This window comes from Labrus bergylta, chromosome 2 (assembly GCF_963930695.1).
Source record: "Labrus bergylta chromosome 2, fLabBer1.1, whole genome shotgun sequence".
NCBI lineage: Eukaryota > Metazoa > Chordata > Actinopteri > Labriformes > Labridae > Labrus > Labrus bergylta.
Window position 1 is genome coordinate 29756208 of NC_089196.1, and position 23859 is coordinate 29780066.

The 23859-nt window shown below is 42.4% G+C and overlaps 1 protein-coding gene across 2 annotated transcripts in view; it reads left to right on the forward strand.

The window, feature by feature from the left end:
* The window catches only part of bmpr1ba (bone morphogenetic protein receptor, type IBa), an 83537-nt gene that overhangs the window by 56299 nt on the left and 3379 nt on the right, over positions 1-23859 (forward strand). For both annotated transcript variants that reach the window (XM_065951364.1, XM_020640799.3), the window contains 5 exons: positions 20055-20217; positions 20391-20490; positions 21455-21557; positions 22405-22501; positions 22802-22940. In XM_065951364.1, the coding sequence (XP_065807436.1) occupies positions 20055-20217; positions 20391-20490; positions 21455-21557; positions 22405-22501; positions 22802-22940 (602 nt within the window). The remainder of the gene's footprint in view (positions 1-20054; positions 20218-20390; positions 20491-21454; positions 21558-22404; positions 22502-22801; positions 22941-23859) is intronic.

Consider the following 23859-nt stretch of genomic DNA (forward strand, 5'->3'; position numbering starts at 1 on the left):
AACAGAGTCGCTAAATGACGCAATAATGAAAATATTTAGCCTAATAATAATGCTCTGTGTAGTTCAGCAGAACTTGAATATCAACAAGAGAGCAGAGAAGAACAGACTGGAGGACAGAAAACGTTCAATTATGTTCACAGAGAGCGCAAAAGTCTATGATCGTGCACGGAGGGCAGGGAATAAACGTCACCACCCCCCCTTCTCCTCGCTCGTACTGAATTCTCCGGATTATATCCTGCTGCGTTCTCACATCAGCTCTCTCGGACTTCACGTGGAAATTCTACTAGAGGGTTAGCAAGAGAAACTCCAGATAAAGTCCAAGTGGAAATGTGGCTGTTTGTGTTCACACATGCAGCTCAGACAGATTTTGCAAGTGTGAAAGCAGCTGAAGTGTCTCCTGTTGTCACAATATCAGCATTTTAAACTTGGATACCAAACAAGTAAAACCTGTGTTGATGGTTAAGTAACAGAAATAGAAGTCCTAGTCACCAAATTTTGGATATTTTTGGTTTTGAATAAACAAAAATTGCGAGCTAAATTCCTGCACACTGTCTAAATTGCACAAATACATTGGCAATGCAACTTTGTCAATGTATTTATGCAATTTAGAAAAATCTCTCTCTCTCTCTCTCTCTCTCTCTCTCTCTCTCTCTCTCTCTCTCTCTCTCTCTCTCATGGCAGCTTTGTGTTGAAAATGTGTTTTTGTTTTTTTCACTTTGGTCCTATCAGATACTATCAGTCACTAAAATGACAGATTGTATTGTTTTAAAACACATGGTATCAAAGTATTTAATATTTGTACAGCCTCAGTAGCCACAGTGGATTGAGTGATCCCAGATCTTTTAAGACAGGTGTGAGACGTCTGCGATGTTGTGTCTGCATGAAGGTCACAGTTTGCTCTGCTCTGCGTCTAAACCCTTTGTCTCTGCAGAGAAACATCGACAGGACAGTGTGTTCATTATTCTTCAAGGAGAAGTGAGAGAACACAGGGGGAATGCACTCCGCTCATGCAAACCTTTTGTGAATCTCACACTCACACACACACACACACACGCATGCACAGATCTTCTGTGACCTTCCACCTACGCCGTTGCTGCAGTCTTCACCGAGAGTTCTGGGAAGTGAGGAGTGAGCGTGATAGCTTACATTTCATTGTCCTTGGTGGAAATAAGCACCGCTGTATCGGTTTTCACAGTCAAAGCTCTTGCCAGTTGCTTTGCTTTTGTCACTGCCCCGCTAATGAGACTCTGTCGCGCTCTGTGGAAGAATTCTTCTCTTTTTTTGTTTTAACAGAGTTTTAAGCACCCAATTCATTCACCTCTTCACTCGTGCTGTTGTTATTCTCCAAGAAGTTTTCAACACTTTTAACTTGCAATTCTGCAGCTTGCAATTCAAATCTTGCAATTCTGCGATCTGTTTTTAGGCGCATGAAGTCCTTGCCAAAATCTGGTGCTTTCTCCGTTTGTCTGTGTGTGTGAGTCACTGAGCACCTGCTCCCTGATTTCAGCTTTCCCAGTGAGATTTTTACCTCACAGATTTTTACCTCACCATTAAACTGAGTCCTTCTGGTGTTACTCAGACTCTTAACTTTACAGAAAAATGAGCTGTGCAGGTACAAAAAAAAGACAGGATGCAATATATTTTTACCCGCATGAATCATCGCAATCTTATCACCTTAAATGATTCTCTTTGAGGAGACTCTTAGAGATTCATAGATGCACTCGGGTTCGGGAGTCATTGACAAAACTCGTGTCCTCGTGTAAAAGCCGACTGAGGCGTATCTCAAAAGGCGGCACTTTTGGAGAAAAAAAAGAGGAGCAGAAGGCTGCGAGCGGCTGACTCACTGTACCAAACTGCTGCTAGCGCTTTCTGCTCCTCAAAGCTTCCTGACAGGATATGTTCAGCCCCCCCCACCACCACCACCCCCACTGCAAGCCGATCCCTCATTAGAACCACTGATCCGCTGGCTGTTAAAGTAAAACACAGAGGGGAGGTGTTAAGAACAAATTGTCGGTGTCATGAGGTAAACTCACACCTTTTAGATCGAGGCTTCACCTTGGTTTTTTTTCCTCTGCGAGGAGTCTGAAGTCTGATCTTCAGCACAGCTGGAGTCCTCCTTACAGGTGAGGGTGTAGCACGAGTCGAGGACAGAGGGAGTGACCTGAAACGACATGTTGCCTGATTCGTACCTGGGTACAGGTCCTGTGTTGTGTGTGTTTGAGAGAGAAAAACATGATCTTGAAATGACCTCTGAAAAGGTGGAAGGTGTAGGGCAGAACGAGGAGAGTTTGGGACTGAGGGGTATTACATCCTGTAATGGATACAGATCCAGTAACTTGTGTCCCCGTCAGATTACCGGTCAGGCCGTGACTTCTTAAGACACAGCTGGAGCAGGGGGAAGTAATACATGAGTGTGTTTGTGTTTGAGAGAGAGAGAGAGAGAGGTAGAGAGAGTTTGGTACGTCAAAGAAAAAGCCTTGTTTTGAAGAGTCTGAAGTTGTGATTGTGCTTGTTTGGATCTTTTTAAGAGCATGACAAATGGATTAAGTTTTGTAACTAAACACACGTAAGCAACAAAGATGCTTCTGTGTCATATTACTTAGAAGAAAAATGTGATTTCTCTCTTTCCTTTGTGCCTAGATGTGAATATAAAACAGTCTTTTGAACCTGGCCACAGCGAGCACTCCTGAGCTGGTGGTGTGTGTGTGGGTTTGGTGCCTCGCTCAAGGACACATCAGCAGTTCTCAGAAGGTGAACTGGCACCTCTCCAGCTACCAGACCAATTCCCAGACTTGGTAGTAATCATTTTTTTTCAGTCACAAGAAAAAGCAAAAACATTTTGATTGAAAAGGTGTAGGCTGAAGCTTTAGCTTATTACACCTCCCCTCGTTACAAATCTTATTATTTAAGACTAGTTTGGTTACAAAAAACGAAACATATCAGAACAAAAATTTGTTCCAAGAATTTATTTCAAAACAAAACAAATGAAACAAACAAAAAACAAAACAGAAATCACACTCACAAAAAATAATCAAACCGACCTTTTATATTTGTTAAACACCTTTTTTTTTTTTTTTTTTTTATAAAAATTTGAATCTGGAAAGTGAACGACACATTCTTAATTCTGTGGCATAAGTATTCCACAAGTTAACCCCTATTACCGAAATACACCTGTTCTTTATGTTTGTCCTTACCTTTGGTTTTTTATACACACCTATTCCCCTTAGTTCATACTGGCTCTCTCTAGTTTCCAAAATCTCTGAATACTGGATACTGTCCGCACCTTGGACTTGAACCGGCGACCGTGCGGTTCCCAACCCAAATCCCTACAGACTGAGCTGCGGGCGCGCCCCCCTCAAAAAATATAAGATTTTGTTCGAGTTTGTTTGAGTTTTATCGGCATAGATTTGGGCATGTAGCCGTGTTAAGAGCATGGTGGTACTTTAATGTAAACTTTCTGTCATGGTTAGGTGGTGCTGGTTGTTGCTGTGAAGTGCTGCCATGATCTGGGCTCTCTGCACAGAACAGTCCAACACAATAGAGTGATGGACAGATAGCAGGTGAAGCGGAGCAAAGCTGGCTGTCACACACACACACACCACCCGCTCCCTGTGTTTTTTTGTTTTTTTGTGGATGGTGATGGGCAGAGAGTAGCGGCACATTGTTTGCGTCATGTGACTTTGTGTTATGAGTTAAGACAGATTGGGGGGGGGGAGGGACGGTCGGTGTTTGAGGAGCAGAGTCGTGCATTAACTGTACCGTGCTGAAGCACACGTCTTTCAAACGTGCCAGGGCCGAGGAAGTGTAAGATCTGAGCACTCACACTATCAAAAGAACTGGACTTTAGGTGTGAAGCGTGCTTCAGATTACGTCCTGTGAGTGCGCCCTAATAATCAGCCAGTATGCTGCTAATTAGCATGCTAATAATCAACTAGTAAATGGTGAATATTGTGACCTTAATTTAATGTGTAACCACGATTCAATTTAAATAACTTATTTATTTTGATCCCTCTGAAGGTAGCACCTACTCTTCCTGAGGGTCCACACATGCAGACGTGACGGCGATATCAACAAGAATGACATTATAACAATCTAAATAATAATAAGGACAACAACAACATGAAAAATGCAAAATACAAAACCAAGAAGATAATTCAATAGTTTCAGTCATCATTAACAATTTGGGGCGCTGGTGGCTCAGTGGTTAGTGTGTGTGCGCACCCCATGTGCGGAGGCTTCGGTCCTCCAAGCGGGCGGCCCAGGCTCGAATCCCACTTGTGGCTCCTTTCCCGCATGTCATTTCCTACTCTCTCTCTCTCCCTGATTTAAAACTCTATCCACTGTCCTTTCTCTTCATTAAAGGCACATAAACAATAAATCTTAAACAATAAAAAGTCACCATTAAGAATCTGATGTATTAGTAAGTTAAAATGAAACTTCAAAGGAGTTTTTAGAAAAATGTACCCGACTGATTAGCAATCTAAACAACTTTGATACCCAACCAAATGTATCTGATGGCCGTCCTGATGGGAGTGGAAGCAGAATATGTGTATACTGTGTGTGTGTGTGTGTGTGTGTGTGTGTGTGTGGAGCTGCCTCGCTGACAGCATGTTTGTCCTGGGAGATAATACAGAGGAGGCCTGGAGCCACCGATGGGTGATATGTGACTAAGTTAATGGGAAGCTAATCACACGGAGGAGACAGTAGGACGCATACAACTGTAAACATGCATACTTGTACAAATATGCACACACACACGTACAAATATAAAGCAGGGACACATGAACACACACACACACACTTGATTGTTGCAGAGATGTGTTCTTGTCATGGCTGTTACACAAATACACACTTAGTTCCACATTCAACACATTATCCACACATTTATGGGGTGATACATATTAATATCCAACCACAGTGCACACACACAGTCCACACACACACACACACACACAGTGCACACACACACACACAGTACACACACACACACACACACACACACACACACAGTACACACACACACACACACACACACACACACACACAGTACACACACACACACACACACACACACACACACACAGTACACACACACACACACACACACACACACACACACACACACACACATGCTGTATACACATGAAGGCTGTAAATGGATGGAAAGTGACTTTTTAAGCCCGTGGAGATGATGGAGACGCCACAGACCAGAACTGTGGGAAATAAACACATGGCAGCTGTAAAGTTAACACCATCAGCCCTCACTCTACACAAACACACACACACACACACACACATACACACACACATTTACACACACACATGTATAAAAAAAAAAAAGAAAACACCTAACAGTCTCTGCACTCCCACAGGAACACAGCAACAAGGCACAGTGTCAGACGTGTTAAATTCAGTTTTTGGACATTTACAATTCAGTTTTAACAATCATCATCAGTCACAGTTAGTCAGTGAGTGTGTGTGTGTGTGTGTGTGTGTGTGTGTGTGTGTGTGTGTGTGTGTGTGTGTGTGTTTGTGTGTGGGTGTGTGTGTGTGAGGTTTTGCTCACTGACAGAGCGTTGTGATCGCCCCTGGCATGAAGTCGATGCGTCATAAAAGAGACGTTTGAGTTCCAGGTATCTTCTTACCACACTCCTTGGCTCTTAATGTGTGTGCGGCTCTGTGCGTGTGTGTGTGTGCGTGTGTGTGTGTGTGTGTGTGTGTGTGTGTGTGTGTGTGCATGTTTGTGTGTTCATTGTATCTCACTTCCAGCACAGTTTGATATGTACTGTATGTTGTGTGTCAGGAGGGCAGCATGACTGTACATTTCCATGATACGTCCCGGTCAGAATACTCTCGTCAAGGTTGATGGCATTTACAGTCGGAACATTTCTATTTGGCGAAGTGATGTTCCAAAGCAAATTTACCCACAGGATTGACTTGATGGTACTTTATTGCCCTCTTTGGTAGAGTCTGATTTTACACAAGTTGAGTATTTAGATAAGTCTGAATGCTGAATGTGGCTGTAGTTTGAGGGAGTAAGAATCCCTTAGCAGTCAGCAGGGGTGTGTGGGTCTGCAGTCTCTTAAGTCCCCTTTCACAAATACAGCCCTGAAAATGTGTAGAATATTACAGGATATTCTGCTCCTGACATTTTACAGAATTCCTCTTTCACACATGTCCCTCACAGCAGGAGATTTTCTCTCTCAGGCGCAATGGATGGTGTGAAAGGACTCAGAAAGTCACAGTGTGTGGTTACATCCTCGTGTGTTGGAGCCAAGGTTTATTATTATTTTTCATGCCATTATTTTAGAGATAGGACAGTGGATAGAGTCAGAAATCTGGGAGAGAGAGAGAGAGTGGGGAATGATCTTCTTGAAAGAAGCCAAAGGTCGGATCCAAACCTGGGGCTGCCCACCTGGACGTGCACCAGGCTACCGACACCCCCATGTATTGAATTTCAATGGTTTTGGTTTAAATGTTTTATTTATTTACTTAACTTGGACACTAGATGGTGTTATAGGTCATTGGAGTGGTCAGGTGGTTTAGTCAGGTGTTTATAGGTCACAGGTGAACAGGAAGTTGGTGGCATAAGAGATGGGAACACATAAATATAATCACAGCAACATTCTTTGTCTGCTTCATGAACCTTTATTTAACCAGGTAATTAACGATGGTGACCTGGCCAAGAGGGCCGCAGCACACGTCATAATAAACATTATATTTGCCATAAACTGGAACGTCAACCAAAGTTATTCCATTTTCAGATATTTATTTACTTTTGGATACGCGTCTAGACATTTCCATACACCTATACAAGAGACGAAAGTTGGATTTGACCGTTGGGGATGTTGGATAGTCGCTACAACGTGGAAAAGATCATACTGGCAAGCAGAAAAGAATACGAAGCAGCTTCATTACATGCACAAAGATCAAACCAGACTCATGATATGAGATTTTTTTCTTAGAGGCTGGTTGGGAAAAAATCTGGATAAAGTTGGGGTGAAAACATTTTTCCATTTGTCTTCACACATGAAGCCCACCTGGACAATTTGAGGAAATCACCAGGCATGTTTTTGTTGTTGTTGTTAAAAGTTATATTTGATGTAAAGAGGACTTTGGACTTTGGATTTTTTTTGTTCAAGAAAACCTCCAGAATCAAAGACGCTAAACATCTCAAGCATTAGTCAGCATATAATGATGCATTTCCTGTGTTTTAATTGGCTCAGCAGTCCAGGAGAAGAGGGCATAAATTGTTAGAATAAAAATCTCCAAGCTAGTATGCAGCAGAATGTCTTCAAGGTCATTAGATATCATGTTCAAAGTGGAGGGATACTTCACTTTCTATTTGCACAAACACTTATGAAAAGACGTCATCTGTTGGATATGGACAAAAGTCAAACAGCTTTTTGTGTAACTACATTCTGTAATCCTGAGTCAAGGTTTTCTGTAAGCGATTGTCAATAACAGTTTACACAAAAGTCAGAATTTTTCATTCTATCTCAGCGTCTCTTATCAGCTTGTGTTGCTACCACTCCTCATTACAGAAAGTATGCCAACTGCTTGAGGGCCAAAACAGCTTGAGGGGTTAAGGAGTATTTTGGGTTACTGTGACTTAATCAAACTATTATCTCAGTCTGAGGGTTTACTGTGAAGAAGCGATTTGTTAACATACCAAGGGAGAACAGAGTTACACTTGTGTGCTGAAAATTTGAAACCTGCGGTGCAGTTTGTCCGTTTAGGTCGTTTTTATTTGTCGCTTCAGGGCAAAATCTACATTTAGAATCATCCTATATTTTCTTCCATTTCTTGACGGTGCCCCTTCTGCACATCTCTACTCACAGTGTGTGTGCTGTTTATTTAAAGGTTTGTGTAACTCAGGAGTATTTATTTTAAAAAAGTTGATGTGTTTTTGAGGGGGGGACGATTTCTCAGCCTGCCAGGGAAAAAGAGTGCGTACTTGCTTCCTTGTAAGATGTTATACAGTATGTTGACAATGAGATGATTAACCAGTGTTTTTCTAAAGTCGGAGAGACACTTTGATTAAAGCAAAGGCTCTCATCTTTATTCTCAAGTTGTTTGCTACATCGGGATGGTCATGTTTTATTGGTCATTAGTAAATGGACTTAAGCTTGTATCACACTTTTCTAGTCTTCTGACTACTCAAAGCACTTTGACACCGCAGGTCACACCTACACATTCACACACTGATGGTAGAGGTGTTAACTAATCCCATTCATACACATTCATACATCCCGCAGATGGAGCAGTGGAAGCAATTTAAGGTTAAGTATCTTGCCCAAGGACACATCTGACATGTGGATGACGGTCAAACCCCGACCTTCCAGTTGAGAGACAACTGACTCTACCACTGAACCACAGCCGTCCATGAATTGCCATTTATTAAATTTTAATTAAGTCAGTGCGTTTGCATGTTAAGTCAAGCTATGGTAATATCTCTATAAGGCGATTAACTAGACTACTGACCTTCTCCAAGTGTACAAGCACTGAAGAAGAACTGACTCCACTTTGGAAGGTGGCGATTTGCCCCATTTCAGCTAGTTACTATTGGACCCCCCACTGTATGTCACATAACTATAAATGTACTCCAATATATTTAACACCTTCAGTTGACATAACATAAACGGTGTCTCCTCGGCTGTCCAAAAAAATGTGTGGTTCTCACTGTAGCACTCGTCATGGTGATACCTTCGTCTTGTTTTTTCTTCTCCGCATTTGTCCCGTTAGACTTCTAGATCAAAACCCGGCGTGGGAAATGAGGAGCATGTTCAGAACGCTCGGGCTAGAGCGGGTCCGTTAATCAACCCCCAACTGCATCATCTAGGTGTGTTAGTCCGACTTCCTGAAAATCAACTTCGGTCAGACTCATTTACATGTCTATAGATATCCAGAATGAGTCACACAAACACAATAAATCAAATTGTTTCAACACTCTGTAAATGTATGAATGTGTAAGAAAAAGAAAAACACAGCTCTGAGTAAGAGAAGAGAACGAGCCAATGACAGAGGTCAAGAGATTGCTTCACCTTTCTTACTTTAAGAATCTCACTACAGACACAACTCTCTTGAAAATGTCAAATACAATGATGTTGTGCCTCTTATGAATTCAAGGTGTCAGTAATTATCAAAAGCGTATCTCTTCCATCTTCAGTCTGACTTATGAGAGCACAACACAACACACACCCTTACACTCTCTAAGAGGCTGATTTCATGTGACAAGAATTCAACTTTCCTACAGCAAAGCACTGAATCCACCAAAAAATCCAACGCATCCCCATCGTGTTGTCGTTCTCCATTTACCAAGCCGCCCTCAGCATGTGAGAGAGTGTGTGTGTGTGTGTGTGCGTGTGTGTGTGTGTGTGTGTGTGTGTGTGTGTTATTAATTGCTCTGTTAAATGCACACTGTGGGTGTCTGTGTGGATTTCTAAACTTGGGCTGTTGTAGCTGCCATGGCCAACCACCGACTTGGCGCATGTGATGCTATTGTTTATCAGTTTATAGGCATGATTTTTGCATACCACCATAATGGAACAATGAGTCACATGATGATATCACGGGGAATAGCATATCCAGTACGGTATAAATAGCTGCCAAGTTTGAATTAAGTATGAGGGTGTGTGTATTGTAACCTAATGCTCCTTATTGCGCTATGACGGCGAGTGCATCATAGTCTGAGTATGCCGTGTTCAGACTCAAAACCCCGATTTTGATTAAACGCTAAAGAAGCGTGTAATAATTTAAACTCGTCCAGCATGGCCAGACCGATATCAGATGCTTTGTTCATTTATTGTGGTTATGTTTGTTGGACATTTAATGCCACTTTGGAATAAAGATCTGTTGTAGAAGTTTGTGTTTAATGCATTTTAAGATTTGATCAACTGAACTTTCATCTTTGTCATCAAGAGGTACACACCCAAGTTTGGGTTTCACATCTGGGTCAGTTGCTCACACACTGACTTTAGATGTAGGGAATCATGAGTCTGTATTAGAGGCTGTGTCTACTAACATCGTTTTTTTTTGTATGTGTTGGCAGCGTCAATACGACCTTCAACTATAGAGCGCTTCTCATAAGTGCTGACTGTTGCTAGATAAGAAAGTTGTCCCACTGCCTTTGGTTTTGACTTTTAAGTCTGTTTTTAATTGCTCTCTATGCTTAACATTTTATTTTACTAAAAGAAGTTTTGCAAAGAAAGCTTGAAAATAACAGAAAGGAAAGATGTCCTGGTTTTAGCAGTCACTCTAGACCTTGATAGGATCCTTTAAAAAAATTAGTTTTGGTACATGGGATAAACCGTTGTTGTTGACAAAGTTGATATCAGAAGTCCCTCCCTTCTTGATTTTGATTGGTCGGTGAGGAAAGAAGTGACATTGATGAGCGTGGCAGTTTCATAAAAACTATTGAACTATTATCAACTAAGAGCGCAGTGACTGCAGCGGAAAAAAAATCAGCTGATGCCGAGGGCGTTTTTACGTTCAGGACGCTGAGAGCTGCCCGTTTGAATGGACTGTTTGAATGCATCGCCCAGTGGAATTTCTTAAAAATGGATTTTCAGCATTTCAGAAAGCGGGAGATGGTTTCTCCAAGTCTCCATCAATGGAACTAATTGGTAAAAAGTTCACTGACAGTTCATCCGATATCAATAATTAAAACTCTCACTCCAATTGAGCAGATGATGAGTGTTTATTTTAGCAAGCTTGAGAGCTTCACAACACCAGTTTTGGTGATTTTTCTCCCAATACTAAAGCAAATATAATAAACCCAGATGGGGCAAGATAAAAGACACCAAACACTATCTTATTGAGACCAGATTGAAGCTGCGTCCTTTTAAAGAGAAGAGGGACAATTTGTTCTCCTTTTCCACAAACTGTTTACATGTCCGTAAATGTTTATTTGAGATAATATTTCACCTTTTGTCAAAGGTGTCAGGCGCTGTATACAGTACGCCGCTGCATATGGTAAGGCATTCCTCTGTGACATACACATCTGTCTCCTGGTAGAAAAAAGAAGCAGCTGCTTAAAGGGATCTGTAAGAGATCAGCGACGCTTATTTTAGCTCCATTTGTCTGCCACAGGAATGATTTGAAAAGACATGTAGGAGGACATTTTCCATCTTCTTTTACAAACTCTGTTTATTTATAACTTAAATGCATTTCACTTGCAACATTACCGAAACAATAGTCAGAGAATCCCAGTCAGAAACAAGCTTTATGGGCCAAGTATGTCCGCACACAACCTTCAACTTTTTTAAAGTTCTCTGAATCTACAGACACAAAACAGAAGAATAGCTGTTTTTACATAAACTCCTGAACCTTTCTGTAGGGTGGCATCGTTCACACTTCACAGAAACGTTGCAGGAATGGCGGACTAAGCAACAGCTTCTTTAACCCCTCCCACTGGCTCATGGTGAATATTTCTGAATGTTTGCTGTTGCATTTTCGCATAGGTTCCCCCTGACTTCTTGTGGAAATTCTACCAGGGTGCTTGCAGGAAAAAATCTGGGTGGAGGCAGGATAAAAAAAAAAAAAATCATGCTATCCCCAAAGATTCCTGAAGATTTTGAGGAGTTTTGTGCATGTGTGAAAGCACTTCATAAGTACATTAAGTTTTCCTGCATTTCATTATAAGGACAAACTTCCTGCACCATATTTGCACCAGTTGCATCACACAGTACTCCCAGCCCACTGATCCAGCCGGATGCCCGCTGCCTGTGAATTGATGTGAACTGTTTTGTTATGAGTAGGAGCTCACAGATGGCCATGAGAAGGAGCAAAGGAGCTTTTGATGAAGAGGCCAGCTGGTATCCTTTCTCCCCTTTTCCTTTGCTCTGCTCCCTCACACCTCCTTCAAGGACCGTTTCATAATTTCCTTGTATTCCAGAGGGACGATGAGGGCCTTCTGGACTGGACTCACAGTTCCGGGATGCTTGTGTACCTGTCACTCACCCTCATGAAAGGACACACACACACACACACACACACACACACACACACACACACACACACACCGGTTGCTGCATAAAGCTGGCAGATGACAGCTGTTTAAGCAGAGACTGGCAGAGGCTCATTACAGCATCATTCATCAGAGTGACATAATGAAGGAATGTTTGAAGAGCCGTTGATGATGTTGTTGTGATGGAGGGCATGAGGGGATGAATGCAGCTCAAACAGCTTCAACATCTTCCCTCCCCTTGGTTTTTATTGTTCCCATTTGAGCTCAAGAAATCATCATCTGTCTCAACTATGTGACACTTCTTTGTGTCTCTGTGGTTTTTCTACATGGTGGTCTGTCCTAAGTCTGGTTGTTGGAGAAGAACAAAGATTTCCTCAGACTGTAAATAGTCCTATTTGTTTTCCTCGCGGGACTGAGTGATTTGTTTTGTTCTTTAAATAATTCTATTTGACTGATCCAACTCCGCTGTCACAAGGACAGATACAGGAAATCTTTCTTAACGAAGGCCATAACTCTGCACAACAGTTCACTTCTTGCGAGCAGAGAACTGTCATCATGACAGCTCCCTATAATGCTCCCTATTTCAATAATGTTCATTTACAACTCTGCTTTTGGACGTTTACATTTATCTCCAGCAAAGTATGTTGTATTTAATATTTTCCTATTTAAGACTAGTAATGCTAAGTTAAATCCTGGTTGTATATATTCCCATTCTTAGTTTTGATAGTTTTTTAGTGCTTATTTACTTTGTATTTAATATTATATTGTGTTTAAATTTGCTAATATTGTGTGTTTGGACAACCTGCTGCTGTAACGCCACAATTTCCCAGTTTGGGATCAATAAAGTAATTCTATTCTATTCTATTCTATTAAATTCAAACAGCAGTCGCTATTAGGGGTGGGAAAAGCAGGCTAACTCATGATATGAGTACGTGGCCCAGTATGGATATTTTGCCGCTCTCCTAGTTGCTTTATCGCTCTTTTCACTAGACGATCCGTTCCTTAGATTTTCTGTCTACTTGTTCTTGTAGTAGAATTTTATCCAACATTTATGTGTGACTTTTTGGCAGGCAATGCTTTCAGAGGTGTTAAAATGAAGAAAACGAGAAGACATATAGAAGAGGAAGAGGGATGAAAAGAGAAGAAGGGGGTATGAAAGCGGAGTGGACTTCTTTTGAAAGTTTAACAAGAAAAGGGGGCTTGGAGGAGTAATGGTGCATAACTTCTTCCTGTCGTCAAGAAAAACCAAAATGTATTTAACAGAAACTGTGAGACTGTGGATGTGGGGGCGGCCGAGTGCAAAAAAAAAAAAAAATGGTAAGCTTTGATTCGTTTTGTAGCTCAAAATGAGAGTTAGCCAACATATTAAAAATGAGTTTGTCACAGGTCTCCGGGGGTAAAAACAGATTTGAACTGCTAGGGTCAGTTTAGCCAAAAACACCAAGAGAGTCAGCGTCGGCTTCCCACCATCGCAACCTTCCAGATCACAAAGTGGCGTTCATTAACACATTCCTGCACAAGTGGGATGGCTCGGCTCGTCTCGACACTGACAGGAAGAAGAACAAGGAGATAAGAGCAGCAGGCACTGAAAGCATCAGGAAGGCCAGACGGAGGCAAAAAAAAAAACTTTAAGTGAGTGAGCGAGAGAGAGAGAGAGAGAGAGAGGGGAGGGGAGGGGAAGGAGAAAAAAAAAAGTTTCACCTTCCATGTGTCTTCGGTGCGCCGACGTCTCTGTCAAACAGCAGAAGATGAACTGCTATTTAGAGGGGGAAGAAGGGGGCAGGAAGCGAGCCGTGTTGTCAAATGTCTTAAGTGGAAGGGGGAGGCGGGTTGTGTTTACACGGGCTTATTGAAAGGGCTTTTCTGGTAGGCTTTGTTTGACATGGCCGGGATAACTAATGAATATGTTCTCTCTCTTTCTCTCTCTCTTTTTCTCTCTCTTCTGTCGTTCTGTCCGTCTCTCTCCAAATCTCCTTTCTTCATCTTTCCGTCTCATGCACAGTATCCCTCTGACTCCTAACCCCTCTCTCTCTCTCTCTCTCTCTCTCTCTCTCTTTGTATCTTTCCTCTTCTTTCTTTCTTTCCTTTTTTGTTTCACTTTCCACAGAGATGCATTTGTTCAAAAGAGGCCTTTGAGGTTTTCTTTTTTAGTTTTCTGGGGCCACGGTTGTTAATTGTGTGTTTACAGTGGGCCCCTATATCCTGCCATGGAGCCCCCCAAAAAACTGCCTATAGGGGAGACCTGAGAGCTCATAGTGGTGTCTGAGAGGCGATTTTTAGCGAAGGAGCTTGAAACAATTATTGTGTCAAGAGAAGTGAACGGGAAATTCAGGCGGTTTCAGAGCACAGAGCGTTTGACTTTTTAGCATGTTTTGACATAAGCGGTACTTAGGGGCATTTCAGCTGAAGCCCCATTGGTCAGTGCGTGTTTTTCCTCTCATGTTCTCTTACCTGTGTCCATCAAAAAGTATGTTATTCTATGAACATCTGTCTGAGGCATTTGAGAGCATGTCTGTGCCATTCTACACCACAGCTAAGAGAGCGTATATTTTCATCTTCACAGAGGCAATATTGTCTCTAGAAGATAAGAGTTTGGGGAGACATTCAGGGTCAGAGCCTTCCTTGCCTTTTTAAAACAGCAAAATATTTGACCTTGGTCACGCTCCCCCTCCCCCGGACAGATGGACCATGGCTCATTGAAAACATGCACATAATGACCTCGGGACAAATGAAACATTCAGCAGACTCTTGCTTCTACAAACTTGTTGGTAGTCAGAGAGGTCAAGGGCTGAAAAGAAAAAAATTGAGAGAATCAAGAAGAGGGAAGTAAGATGAAAGTGGTGTGATACTGGATTGTGTTAAGAGCTCTATTCACAATACCGCAAAATTTACGGTTGCCCAAACAACATACCGTAATCTCTTATACATTGTCACCGTCTTTTTTTCGGTAAAATTCTGGCAACCACAGTATTTTACCGTAATTTTTTTATTTTATTTTTATTTTTTACAGTGTACTGTTTCAAGGCATGGCATCGACATCACTGTGGCATTTCGCCTCCAATATTAATGTAGCAGAGGAGTACGGGGAGGGGGGCGAAGTGATCCCCCCTCTGTAGGGTCTGCGGGGTTAGTAGCAGAGGTGTTACAGGGGCAAGATGGGACAGGCGCAGCGCTGTGTGTGTGTGTGTGTGTGTGCATGTCTGACTGTGTGTGTATGTGGAGCTCCCTCTGAGCCGTGCTCTCTATCGCACGACAAGCAGGGGAGATGACATTTGAAGATTGATAAGTCCACTAATTGAAACACTTGCTGACTAGCTGGCAGCAAAAACCTGAATTTTCCCGAAGAAGCATTCATGACTACATTTTGTCTACAGTGTGTGCTGTGGCTTTTCTTTCTTTTTATACCCCCTCTTTGTTATCTATCATCTATCTCCCACTGTCTTTCTCCCACACACACACACACACACACACACACACACACACACACACCCCTACACACTCACACAGAGCAGTAGCCAGGGATCCCAGGTGCAGGCTGGATGTGAAAGGCTTTGTGTTTTGTCAACAGCACAGCAGCACCTCACATGACTATCCAGCGGACTCACGCAGGGAGGACAGGGCACAGAGAGTGGACGATGAGAAGAAGGAGCCGCGTGGGAGATGAGAAGAATAGATCGGCGGTAAAATAAGCATGTAGGAAAAAAACACAAGTTAGTTTGAATGTTGAAAAAGAAGAAAGAAAAAGATATAGAACAAAGAAAAGAGGGAGAGGGAGCTCGGCACAGAGCGAGTGAGCTTTTAGGGAGCAGGACGGAGGAGGTGAGGGAGGGAGGGAGGGGGAGACGGAGTGAGAGAAAGGGTGGAAAAGGCCAGTGGCCTCTGCTCTGTCCCCTCTGTGTGCTGCTAAACTGCCCACCAGTTCCCCGCAGCTCTGTCACTTCTCGTTTGTTAATCCCCCCTTTCTTCCCCCCCCCCCTCCTACTCTTCCTCGCTCCCTTTCTCTCAAATCGGTCAATTGTTAATGTGACCCCTTTAAACCCCGCCGCCCCTCTCTCGCAGCATTGTCAACACATTATCAGTGTGTACAAGAGACACATTTAGGAGGCGCTCGGTTATAAATGACGACGCTTGTCTGAAAGAATTTGCCAAAGTTGTTTTATCGTTGACGGTTTAAATGACATATTTAAAGAGACTGTAATAATTCATAATATTCTATGAAGATCAGGAAGGACTATTTCACTTTACACATACTTTATCTTCAGTGATGTAACGACGGCAGACGGATTTAAACCTGCTAGAGGTTAGAAAACCGACGTCGCGTCACATCACAGGGCTTCTTCTTCGTTGGTGTTAGCTCACATTTAGCAACTTCAACATGAATCAAAAGAATGAGCGCAGACAACGGAGCAATGCCGCCTTGATTGTAGCACAAAGGAAAAAAAATCAAAGCCTGAGATCAGTGGCAAACTCTAAAGCATAAAAACAGCAAGAGAAATGTCGCGACGGATTTGAAACACATGCACATACATTAAGCTAACGTGTGAGGAACTGTGTGTGTGTGTGTGTGTGTGTGTGTGTGTGTTTCAGTCCGTCAGGGAGCTCTAAGCGTTTTGTCCCCTGGAGGGAATTCTTTGATGTGTAGTGAGAGACAGCTGAGCTCAGATGAAAGAGAAGATACCTCCCCATTATCTGACACTTGACTGACGGCCTGTAACCACCCTGAAAATACACCGCACCTTTTTTTTTAAGTTTCCATCTCGTCCAATTTGTCGTTCATTAGTGAGGCTCCTTTATGAGCGGTTCAACTTTGTTAGTAATTTGACTTGTGAAAAAGCACCTTGTCTGTCATTAGTCGCAGCCCGGAGAGAGACACACCGCGGACACAAGGCTCCTGCTGGCTAGTTAGCTTAAGGGATTATTATTTAGAGTAGAATATTAAATCAAAGATACAGTGACAGTTGTCAAGAGTCCATACGATAGGGCTTCGATACCTGTTTCCAAAAATAGGAGACCTATACGGCTTTCACATTTGCAGAAAACTCCTGAAAAACTCCTGTGAACGCTAACATCCACATTTTTCACTCGGACTTCACCCGGAGTTTCTCCCGCCAGACCCCTCGTATTTTTTCTGCAGCAAGTCCGAGTGAGCTGATGTGAGAACGCAGCAGGATATTCCTGGCTGGAGAAACTCCGGGTAAAGTGTGCGCGAAAAATGCGGCTGTTTGCGTTCACACATAGCCTAAAGAACCTCCGGGTAGCCAAATCTCCATAGTTTTTCAGAAGCTTTCCGTACGTGTGAAAAGGGTTTATGTGAAAACGGCTTTAGTTACCCCATGTGGGGTCATTTCTTGTATAGAAAAAAACACCAGACTGAATCAGAGTTTTGTAAGTTATGAAGTGGCCTTGCCGCCATGCTAGTGCTGAGTCACACTAACGCTCGCATGTCTGTCCCGTTCAGCAGGAACTCAGTCACAGCTATGACTGGTTTTTAATTTTGAGGATATTTATTACAGAGTATATTCAATCTGTTTCACTTGAGAACAATCTGGTATAACATTAACTCTCGACAAGAACATCAGAAACTCCTGAGAAGTTGAGGGTAGTTTTAAAGTTTCCCAGTGCCCAGAAAATGCTTACAGTCACCACATATGAACTTCTACACACAACCATTTCTTCTCTCAGCGTGAAACATGTTCTGTAGTTTCTGACCTATAGGAAACTCTATGCACTTCTTGTGCTTTAAATGTCTTTGAAGGTTATCTCCATCTCTTCCGCTGCACTGCATGTCACCGTTTCACTGTGAGGACAGCTTAGCATTTGTTGAAATGATTTGTTCCCTGTGCGCTGTCTCACATGCTGTCCTGTTTACGGGTCCAGATTCTTAGTGAGAACGGTGCTCTCGTAAACATGCTGCACTGAGGAAGAGGAGTTTAAGAGAAGTCAGATCTGCTTGTAGTTTATTTCAGAGAGGAAGGACTCTCAGCGCTCGCAGCTGTTCCGCATCTGGTCTCAATGATCACGCTGGAATGAATGAAAATCTTAAAAGCCTTGAAGGAAAGACACTTCCGTGATCCTTTTCTTTCCCTCAAGTGACAAACAGGTGCTCTTTTGAAATCTGATAAGTGGGAATACAAAGGCTCAGTTCTCTCAGCTGTAAGAGTAGAAGAAACACCATTTGCTGTGAGTGGACACATTTCTCAGTATCAGGTGTTCTCAGAGTTACTTTTTTTGTTGCATATTTTTCTTTCTTGAATTTCCTTTTTTCCATTTCCCTGTTATTTATTCATTTTTTTTTATTTTGGCGGATTCAATTGTGTCTCCATAATGTGAGTCGTATTGTGCTCCCTGTTTGGGCTGCCAACTCATGTGGAATAGATTCATCCTGTCAATACAGAGTTTATATTCTCCGTCTTGGCGAGCCTAGACCAGCACAGCGACGGGGAACTGGAGAGCAGAGATATTTAATGTGGTCCCCCCTGGGGGAACTTTACACAAAACCTGCAGGTGGATGCTGATGTGGCTTAGGAAAAGCTCCAAGCAGCTGCAGGAGCAAGGCAAAGAGCATTTAGTATTGTAACGCAGGCAACAAATAACCTATATTTAGAAGACAGAAATAACATTTGACTGATTCATATTGAATGTTTCAGCATTGTATAAGGCTTAATGATGCATCACTGCATGATCAGAAGGAACAGAAATTGTTGCGGTGCATGAGAGCAGCGTGAGCCTCAGCACTGACGTTGTAATAACTAGGGGTGGGAGTCACCAGAGGCCCCACGATACCATATAATCTTGACACTCGAGTCACAAAACAATATTATTGCAATTTTAAACATATTGCGATATGCTGAGGATTGCGATACAATATTTTGAGATTTCACTTTTTTTAACTTCATATCAAAATTAAACTAAATCAAGAACTGTTTTGTCACATAAGAATAAAATATTTTTATTTCTACACAGTGTGAGTCAAGCCCACAGACTGACCAACACTGTGATAAAGTCAAACCTGTAAAATGTCTCTGTTACAAAAAGTTGATGTGCAATACGTGAATTAACGAAACATATTTTTCCCTCCTCATGTGATGACGATTCTGACGTCAAGTGGGCAAGTCGGGCACCTAAATTATTTTCTGAGTTTCCGAGTTGTTGTTCACTCTGTCACACTCTTTCTTATCAGCTGGATGAAAATCAAGCTAGCTATTGGCTGCCCTCAGATTAATTGGTGCCAATTGAGTGAGGGGAAAAAATATTTTGGAATCAATAAAAAAAAAACAATTTGCACACACACACACACACACACACACACACACACACACACACACACACACACACACACACACACACACACACATTGTTTAATGCCTAAAAACCAGCGTGTAGACTTTAGAGACTTAAAAAAAGCTAACATGCATGCTTCAATTTGTGTGCATTGATCACACTCCATATTATAATTGCTAGTTTGAATAATATTATTGCACATTGCATGTTTTTCTCTTATCCTGGAGGTCTAGCTCATACGCTTTCTTTCTTATTTTTTTTTACATTTCACTGAATTTTTAAATACATGACTCATCTCTTTGCACTCTAAAAGTTGTTGCACATTTTTTTCCCTCAGTCCTAATAGACCTTTTTGTTCGACTCGTGGTTTTCATTATGCATGAAGCTTACTACATCCTGCTGTTTTTTATTTTTATTTTGCAGATCTTCTCTAAACAGCCCCCAGCAGCATGAGTCCATACATATGATAGCATTAATAATAGAAAACGCTGACCCCCCCCGGCGGTGTTGGTGCTGCTTCCTGTGTAAAGATGCACCCTCTATGATTCATGGGGGGTTCTTTTTTTATGCCTTTATTTTTAGAGATAGGTCAGTGGACAGAGTCAGAAATGGGGTAAAGAGAGAGAGAGAGGGGAATGACATGAGGGAAAGGAACCAGAGGTCGTATTCAAACCTGAGCCGCTTGTTTGATGGACTATAGCCTCCGTACATGGGGCTCGCACTCTAACCACTTGGCTACTGGCGGCCCATAGATTTGTGTTTTTCTCTTGCCCAACTAACTGTCTCCTTCTTTGTTTTTTTATAGGAAACATATTGGACAGTATGCTGCTGAAAGCGTCCAATAAGGAGGCTGTGGAGAGTGGGAAGGAGGCGAGTGGCAGCACAGCTCCCGCTTCATCCTCACAAAGACTGCTGTGGTGTCACTGTTACCATCACTGTCCTGACGATTCCACCAATAACACATGCAGGTACTGCTGGAAACATGTGCACAAGCTTACACACTGATCACCATCTTACCTGCACTGGAGACCAAAATAAAACAGAAAGTAAAAATCTATATTTGGAGGGGAAATCGCTCATGCATCCACAGACGGGGCTTTTATATGTTTTGCAGTTAGTGTAGCTTCTCTTTGTGTTTCAGGACGGATGGTTACTGTTTCACCATGGTGGAGGAGGAGGGAGGGGTACCCGTGTTGACTGCAGGATGCCTCGGGCTGGTCGGATCAGAGTTTCAGTGCAGGGTGAGTAGAAACTGTCACACTTTTCTATCTTCTTCTATCTGTCAGTGACTAATTCAACGTGGATGTGAAGAATCACAAGAAAGTAGATGACTGACAGGACTGTTGTGTCTATATATTTAGTTTCAGTTCCTTATAAGTCATTTATTTTTGGACAAACATTTTTTTGGTTTGGAGCTTCAATAAACATCTAAATGTATTGCTGATTGACGTCTCAGTGGAGATTTGTTTTATCGTCTAATAAGATATTTACATTAAACTATAAAACATGGATCAAAAGAGGAACGTGTTGAAGACAACTGCATCTTCATTTAAAATACTTTGAATCCACTTTTTGTGGATTCTCCGCATTAAAGGCTTTATATGGGATTTTTCACACTAAATCAAGTATATCCTCTGAAAATAACTCTGTGAGTCATGACTGTCTACAATGGGTGTAACACCCGAGTCCCACTGTCTGTGATGTTTTCAGAGTTTTCAGAGTCCTATCTTCAGTTTGTTTACATCGCCAGGACGGCCGGCTGACTCCTCCCCTCGTGTATAGAAGTTGTTTAATTGAGGGACTAGAGCCTTTAACTCAAAAAAGGAAGAGTTAAAAAATTGCACAAAAACATTGCATATAACGAAATGTTGCCAATTTTTTGTGTGCAAATTAGACAACATGCAGGAGTTTGTTTGCAAAATTTGGTAATTAAAAATGAGAATTTATTCAATAATGTGCGTCTAGAACTTTTATTTTAGTTGCGGTGGTGTAGAAACATTTATCTATAGTGTCATTGTTAGTTTATAAATCTGGTATCATGACGACCCTCTTCATATTTAATGAAGTGGCTGTCGATTAAACAACAGGAGCATTTATTCAGTCGTCATAATTGAATGTTGGATATCTTGGGTAATCGGTTGATTGAACAGAAAAAGGTGGAAAAGAACCTGCGATGTAAAAATACTCTTCTTCTCTGTCTTCCAGGATACGGGGAACTCCCGTCAGAGGAGATCTCTGGAGTGCTGCACGGACCAGGATTACTGTAATAAAAACCTGCATCCCACGCTGCCACCGCTGAAGCCGCCTCGTAAGTTCATCTTTCTCCTCCCGTCTTTTTCTGCAACATGAAACACAAGAAAGAGACCCGCCGAGGTTCCCCCCTTGTCGTCCGGTTGGCAGGTGACAGGGACAGTGATCCAGACAGGGGCCCAGAACTGTGGCTGACAGTGTTAGCACACAGGATTCACAGATAGAGATAGCATGACTTTGTCAGAGTCAAAAGACAGCTAAAGTGGGTGGGGGGGGGGGGGTTGCTGTCAAAGCTGTCGTGCAGCTCGCAGTAGCTGCTGAGGTCTCTGCTGTGTAAAACACTATCCTCCATGTGTGAGTGTGAGAAGCCTTTTGTGTATTGGAGAGACAGTAAGCTTAGATTCCCAGGGAAATCACGAGCCGCAGCAGCAGACACCGGGGGGCAACAGTCATCAATCTGAAACCCTATCAGAGGAGATCAGGAAAGAGAATTCATCGACTAATACCGAGGGCTTCCTCTCGCTGTCGACTGGGGGCCCCCGAGGGAACAGAGTGTGTGCCAGAAGAAAATGAAAAATTGATGAGTGAAATATGATTTGTACTTGATTTACTGTACACCGGCTCTTTTCCCAATGACTTGTGAGGATGACTGATCTCTCGGTGTAATGTTCTTTCTGTGGCTCGCCCTTTTTGTACATCGGGGATATCAGACGTGCTGCAGAAAATGATTTCCTCACAAAATATCTGGATGTTGCCCTTTGATGAGATTAGTGTGGCTCATCAGGAGTCAAAGAGAAATGACAAATATTCTCTGGCCCCTTATATTCTTCTGTCCCTGCTGACTTTATCCTCACCTCTCTATTTCTCCCCTTCCTGCCCCCCCCCCCCCCCCCCCTCCCCTCCAGTCTATGTAGATGGAAAGATCCACCACTTGGCCTTGCTGATCTCAGTCACCGTGTGCAGCATTATCCTGGCCGTCATCATTGTCTTCTGCTACTTCAGGTAAGTCCACTTTCCTATGAAACTCTCACAAACACAAACATCATTCACTCCTTTCCTTCCGGTAGACAACCTCATCTTTAAATCTGTTAAACTTCTCATGCATGCAGCGTACTGTGTGCCTCCTTAATTGTTTTATTCCCTTTGTCACATCATCTTCAACCTGTTTGTTTTCTTCTTGTTAGATTGTAAGCTCACTGTCTCTCTCTCTCTCTCTCTGTGTGTGTGTGTGTGTGCGTGTGTGTGTGTGTGTGTGTGTGTGTGTGTGTGTGTGTGTGTGTGTGTGTGTGTGTGTGTGTACAGGTATAAGCGACAGGAGTCCCGTCCTCGGTACAGCATCGGCCTGGAGCAGGATGATACCTACATTCCCCCCGGAGAGTCTCTGAAGGACCTGATAGAGCAGTCTCAGAGCTCAGGCTCAGGCTCAGGGCTCCCTCTGTTGGTGAGACTCTTGAATTGCAGCTCAAATTCCTGTTCAATAAAAACAGATGCACTGAGATATCAATCAATCAATCAAACTTTATTTGTATAGCACCTTTCAGACAAATTAAATTGCAGTTCAAAGTGCTTTACAAGAGTGCAGAAAAGTTATTGATGAAAAAGTAGTTTATAAAATCATTGAGAGATACAGTCAGTCAGAAGGACGCATGGCATCATACCTCAAGATTTTAAGTCATGTATTTTTTTATTTACTACATTGTTTGGAGAGGAAATGGTGGATGATTTTAAGACATACTATAAGATTTGAGTGTTTGTTTTAATGAAATCAATCTTATACAAGGAGAGTTATTTATCGACTTAATGTCACAAAACCTACATTTTCTACTTCTTAATGAAACATTTGGTGCTTCATGTGCTAAAAAAAAATTGGAAAACAATCATGAATCTTCTATTCTATTCTGAAGCCCTTTTCACACGTGCACTCCTGGAAATTTCTAGAAAATGTAAGGACTGTGTGACATTGAAATCTTCCTGAGTTGCATATGCTCACATCTCCCTAGTGACAATTCTAGAGCTTGTTGGGGCCCTAGGCAAAAATCAATTCATTCAGCAACGAGAATGAGTGCTGTCAGATGGGGCACTTTGCAATTTGCACATTTTAGGCCGCTGCTTTGGGGGCCCCCTACTGGTCTGGGGCCGCAGGTTGCCTGTTGACAAGCAGCGCCTCTGCAGGTCCCTCACAGCGGGAGACAGCTTTTGCATTTTTCATCAAAGCCACATGTTATTAGACATATTCACAGTCTCCATGAATGAGTGGAGAAGTACAAAATGGCGAGCAGAAAAGAAAATGAAGCAGCTTCATTTGGTGCATGAAGATTGCACCAGTCGTAATATGAACATCATCGGCCTCGCCTTCTCGC